The sequence below is a fragment of the Epargyreus clarus genome, unplaced genomic scaffold (assembly GCF_041222505.1).
Source record: "Epargyreus clarus isolate Ecla_fem2 unplaced genomic scaffold, WU_Ecla_fem_2.2 ptg000011l, whole genome shotgun sequence".
In the NCBI taxonomy this organism is placed as follows: domain Eukaryota; kingdom Metazoa; phylum Arthropoda; class Insecta; order Lepidoptera; family Hesperiidae; genus Epargyreus; species Epargyreus clarus.
Window position 1 is genome coordinate 2682145 of NW_027332219.1, and position 6589 is coordinate 2688733.

Consider the following 6589-nt stretch of genomic DNA (forward strand, 5'->3'; position numbering starts at 1 on the left):
AATATAAAATCATTTCAATAGATCTCGATATAGCAGTCTACATTACACCTGAGCAAAAACCACAAGGTTTTTATTACATTTTGTGCTGAGAAAAAATACATGTAGGAGTGTGTAAAATGCAAATTTACGTATGGGTGTGAATAGATTATTATGTACGCTATATCTATTTCCTCTTCAAAGTCTACATAATGGCTACTTAAGAAAAAATTGCACATTAGCTAACAAAAACACGGTTTTATCTCCGTAACAATCACAACAATCCAATTATACTTCAGATAGCATAGGTAGGGTTGACACCCATTCTGAAATATGTAGTATTGTTCGCGTAAAATTGCTAGTCCGCTCTGAATATAGAAATGAATCGCGTCGCCATAGCAAATTGTATGACTACACCTGCTCGCCACAACTTCAGAGCGGACTAGCAGTTTGGCGCGGACTATGTTTTAGTCATATCTATCCCCCTGTCGAGTCTTCTCTCTTTTAGGTATGCAGGTTTACGGTGTTCCTTTATCATAAAATAATAATAATACGCCTATAATTTTTAATAAAAAAGTTGAGCCCAGGATTCGAACTACGGACTTCTAAATTATGAGGTTGAAGTTCAACCTCATAATTTAGGTCATCACTGCGCTCAAAAAATACATTAAAAAATAAATAGCAAATGTATATTTTTTCTAGATTTCGCAAGTAGGTACTATAATTTTTGCAAGTTTTTGGGGAAAGAATTAAAAAGTGGCAACCCTACATTGGAACAGGCTAAATAATTGCAAAGATAACCAGTAGTTAAAGCAGTTCCAGGTTAGATAAGTTATAATGGCGGTCTGTTCTAGACTACTTTGTATTTTTAGCTATATTTTAAAAAACAAAATGATTTTGAAAGTAATTTTTTATCACGTGTAATTATGCACGTGGAAAATAAAAATAAAACTTATCACAGTTTTGTTAAAAATGGTCTTAATTGTTGTAACAATTGAAATTTGCGTAATTTTGTCATTAAAATTTTCAAGATAAAATAAAATGAAACATTTATTTTTATCCGACCGACAAGGAAGGGTTATGTTTTCGCGTATCTTGTATGTTTGTAAATTTCTTTATTATGTTTATGAGACATTTTCCATCTATTTTGGATATTTTGTGTTGTGCATTTGCAACAAATAGGTTTTACAAAAATTTAGTCAGGATCTGATTACATTTTTATAATTCGTTTTCGTTCAACATTGAAATAACATTATTTTTTTTAAAACCATGCAATTGTAGTAAAAGTAATAAATGTTGCAATCTAGTAACTTTGCCAAGTAACTTTATCTAAGGCGCTCTTACACCGCCTCGAAAATCGGTAATCCTGGTGATCCTGATAAAAACAAACGTACAAAATAATTTAAATCGTGTATTGTCATCGGTTCTTGATACTTGTTCAAAAGTTTGAATAAAATTGACTGTTCAAAGTGGGTAAAAATCGAGTTCAAAGATTCTGTTACATACCTACGTCCTACATACATACAGGTCAAGCTAATAAAAGCGTTGTAATAAAGTTATGTTCAAATTATTTTTAAATCTAATCTCGCCATGTTTTGAATAACCGTTGAAATAATGAATAATTATAATTTATAAGGTACTGATTTAATAACGCAATTAAAGAAGGATTAGCATCAATCAAATCTTTAATTTGCCGAGTGTGATATTTTGACTTTTGCATTTACATAATTAATTTATTAATTGGACAAAAATTGCGCCATTTTCAATTGTGATGCTTTTTGTTCCATGGTCTCTTATGATACGAACTATTTTAAATATGTTTAAGTATTATATTCATCCATTGCTTTATGGAATGTAAAATGATACAATGTTTTTTGTTTTTATTACTGCGAAAGAGGTAGAATCCTTTGTGGTTCAACTCCGTAAGGCCCATCGCCACACGTAGATATTATTGCCTCATAACAGCAGTGTTAAGCGCTGTGTATCTGAAGGGAGTAAGAGAGACATGCTTATCTGAGAGACTGAAACTAATTTCTATGAGGTAGCAATGCATCTGAAGCTGACGTCAAGTACGAATCTTATCTTCTAATTCTATTATATCTATCTATTATTATTTGCGGTAGTAGCCTCTTACCATCTTGTAAACTAGTTTCCTGAAGCTTGTTTCCTAGACCAATCTTATAAAGAAGGAACAAAATTTATCACGAATACTTAGCCCTATTCAGGATACTGCCGCTATACGGCAAAATGCGGTAGACACCTATACACGTGTATTACAGCGGAAATACTAACCTACTAATTATCATCAGTTCTTTTTCAAATTAGTGCACATCTTAGACTAAGAACATACCTTTTTGCTACATCTTAATACAAAAAATAGTCGGATGTGGCATTACGCCATGTTACAAGCAATTACCTTAATTACAAGCATTTTCCTATTTCTGCCTTGTTTGTATTAATGCTTAGTTATTTATATTATTACGGACACTACAGGATATAATACATTCGGTTAATACTCTTATTAACATGTGCAAAGTAATTGAATTTCGGTTACAGTTATATTAGTACAGTCCGCGCCAAACTGCTAGTCCGCTCTGAAGTTGTTGCTAGCAGGTGTAGTACAATTTGCTATTGCGACGCGATTCATTTCCTTATTTAGAGCGGACTAGAAGTTTTACGCAGACTATACCTACATGTAGGTTAGATAAAATTGCAAACAGATTTATTATTTGAAAATCTGTAACGTATTAGTAGTCTCAAAATAATGAAATATTAAGTTAAATACCTACCAACTTAATCAAAATAGAAACAATAAAATAACAATAAATTATGCTAATAAAAAACAAATTCATAACGCCGTATCAAATCGCTAATCGCAGGCAAAAAAAAAATTAAAAAACAATTACACGCGCTACTATTCAGCCGCCACAAAATGGCGGATCTCGCATCTGTTACGTCGCCATTCACTCATTCATTGGTCTTGCTCTTTTCATGAAACTTATTAACTCATTTATTCATAGCACAATGGGGTTTGTGGAGGGCGGTAATCCGACGCGCGTTGAAAATATCACGGGCTGGGTGATGATATGACCACGTTCCACTCATTCACATTTGTATTTCGAATTTTTGATTTGCGACGCCAACCTCCCGCTTCTGTGAGCCATAGGCAATACTATTTTTTTGTGACAGCTGAAGTTGCATTCAGCCAATAAATCTATTTTATTTAATTGAAAAAAAAAGAACAAATACGAATACTTTTTTACACCATAGACAAAACTATTTTTGTGACAGATGAAGCAACATTCAGCCAATAAATCTAAATTTTGGATTTAAGTAAATCACTAATATCTAAAGAAATGTAAATAAATAAATTCTTAAGCAAGTCGCTTACTTAATTCTTATTTTTATTATTCTTGTAATACATCCAGACACATTTCGCGGTGGCTCATTATACTACTTCTCGTGGTAACATATACATAGATAGAAAGTATGTAAATACGCTCACAAACAGACATACGACTTTGTGTAAGATGATCAAGCGAATCCATCACTTTTTTATGGACACAAACATACAAAATCTATTTTTATATACACCTAAAGAGTCTCACTATAATATGTTCTATTCGTTTGTTTTGTAAAAAAAATATTTGTACTTAGAAAAAGTATTATTTTACTACCGCTCAATTATATAACACACCTGTAACACAGGTCTAGAACCAAGTACAGGGCTCTTGCGACTTGTAAATGTGACTGTGTTAAGATCAATAATTTTTTTTTTTAATATAAATAAGTATTATTAATCTTAGCATACCAAAGCAGAAGTAAGCCCAAATTCAATCACTGGTTACAATAAAGTAAACAAGATCATACGTATAAATCAATACTAATAGGGTAGTTCTGTAATTGCAACGAATATTTGGGGGATATGTTACAATTGCACACGTGCCGAAGCATAAGATTAAATTGACCACATGAAAGTAGGGAAAGATATTAGAAATAAGTAAAATAAAGCTACTTAAGTATTACATTAATTAAATTACTACAGTAAGTGTCGGTAGTCGGTATTGATATACCTAATGATTTGTCAAAGATTCGTCAAGATTGGCAAAGATTTGTCAAGAAAACAATACTGTTTTTAGACAAAAATAGATGTGGCGGTGTGCCTCGAACTATAAAAAGTTCTACCATCCCCAAAATTAGTTTACACTTTAAGTAATGACAGATCCTATGGACAATTTAATTACACAGGGTGAAAACGGACCTCCAATATTTGTAAACTTATTAACAATTCAATTTTGCCAACAGGTCTGGTTCAAGAACCGTCGAGCGAAATGCCGACAGCAGCTCCAGCAGCAGACAAACACACAGATATCCAGCAAGTCCTCCTCATCGTCCAAGACAATATCAAACAGCAACAGCATCAAGAGTTCCTCCTCATCCAAAATAACAACCTCCAAATCCCTAACCTCGACCAACTCGAGCCTGACGAGCACTCAAAACACATCGAGTATCACAACATCATCTCCAAACCTACCAATAACCCCAACGACATCAGTCAGCCCTCCAATCAACGTGATTTGCAAGAAGGAATCAGCTCCGAACTATGACTCGTCGTCTCACAACAAAAGTCTAACTTCAATCACTCATCATTATTCTAACGACGCGCTTCGGCTCAGCGGCAAGGAGTCCTCTCCATCTGATGCCATCTCAAACGTCCACAGCTACGGCGTCACACCGAAGCAGGAGCTATACAATAGTCCGAAGCGGCTGGACTATTCGAGCAAGGTGGACTATTCGGAGAAGTCGTTTGGGAGCAACTTGGTGAAAGATCAGTATAGTTCGCGGTTGACGGGGAATCTGACGCCTCTAGGGTCGAACTCGTCGATTATGACGACTCCATCGCCTCCTATAACTCCGCAGAGCTTGAATGGTCCAGGGAATGTTTATCACCCGGATAGCTACAACAGCTTCCACTGGCCAGGTAGCTCGGATTACATCAGGAGCTACTCCAGCTCACATCATCATCAGGGGTACGGCCAGAGCGCGTATAACTCGCCGTACTATCCTAGTCAGGTAATTAACTAATAACTTCTTTTTGTTTTCTTTTTTCTTTCTTATCACGTGCTTTGATATTTCTTTCGTTGACGTTTATTGTAGTATTGTAAGTTATCAGTGTACTATGTATATTTACATTGTCAATTTTAAACAATGATAAAAGGCATACAAAATAATTCTATTAATATCTTTGTAAAAGTATTTTGAAATAATAAAATAAAATAAATTCCAATAACCATTACTCTTTGATCAAAAAACTAATGAAATTGTGCCATAAAAATGTTTTACTTGAAGAAAGAAATATACATTAAAATGTTTTTTTTACAAAAGTCGTACTAGTATCTACCTGAATGTGGTAGAACCCTTTGTGGTTCGACTCCGGCGGCACCACCGCCTCACCTATTTCGTCCTCACAACAGCAGTGTTAAGCGCTGCTGTGTTCTGGTTCGGTGGTAAGGGAGACATACTTTTCCGAGGCGCTCCAGCTTAGTCCTCAGGACGGACCTCGGGTAGGAATACCTAATCCGGGGTTGATAACAGATGTCCATGGGCGGCAGTGGTTTTACCATCAGGTGGACTACATGCTCGTCTGCTACTTCTATATTATAAAATACCTACTCGTACATACAACTAAAACCCAAAAATTAATCCTCACAATTCCTTTCAGATGGAGTACTTCAACGGGTCGTCAGTAAACCAATCCCATGGGAGTCACCACACCCACAACCTAACCGCGAACGGGAACCAGCTCTACAACCAGGTATCCTTCGGGAACCCATCGCCCCCAGCGGCGTGGCCCTCCCACCACAACATCCTGGCCTCAGGGCCCGAATCCCCCGAGAACCAATCCCAAAACTCCCCACACTTGAGTATGCTTCAAGCGTCGCAAATCACGAATTTCTCTAACTCTGGGAACAGCTACTTCGCGCCAGAGAAATACGGCATCAACATGGTTTAGTGATTCTAGTCTCTTTGGGCCCGTCTATAAAATACATACGGAATAATACTTTACAATAGGTGTCATCTGCCCTCCTTAACTCATTCATTCAGATATTGCTATAAAGACGTTATATGGAAGGTAGTATCAGAAAATACGTGATATGTATCAATTATACTCAATTAAAAAAATTGTCATATACTTAAATGGGTCATTAAAATATTCTCCAGATATTTCAATAAGTGATACGGAAGGCAGTATCACAAAATACGTGATATGTAACAATCATATTCAATTAAAAATGTTGCCATATAAATACTTAAATTGGTCCGTAAACTTCAGGTAAATTAATTTGAAGCTACTTAGTACCTGAAGAATTGAACTGTGAATTGTTGAGGGTGAGCTAAATATGACGTCATGGGGAGATTAGGCTATATTATTTTTTTGGTTTATTTGAGGCAACCTACAATTTTATTCAATTTCCTTTTTAATGTAAGTCCCCTATTAATTAAAATGTGTGGTTGTGACTTCAGAAACAACAAATATTTAATTAAATCAGGAAAAATTGAAAGAAAGTTATTTTCTTAATTTTCAATTTAATAATTCCTAGTTATTGCAATA

The 6589-nt window shown here is 35.2% G+C and overlaps 1 protein-coding gene across 1 annotated transcript in view; it reads left to right on the plus strand.

The window, feature by feature from the left end:
* Positions 1–6130, plus strand: part of oc (homeobox protein OTX2) — a 69575-nt gene extending 63445 nt beyond the window's left edge. Inside the window, exons 4-5 of the mRNA XM_073077743.1 lie at positions 4282–5049; positions 5699–6130. Of these exons, the coding sequence (XP_072933844.1) occupies positions 4282–5049; positions 5699–5989 (1059 nt within the window). The 3' untranslated portion in view covers positions 5990–6130. The remainder of the gene's footprint in view (positions 1–4281; positions 5050–5698) is intronic.
* Positions 6131–6589: the final 459 nt, after the last annotated feature.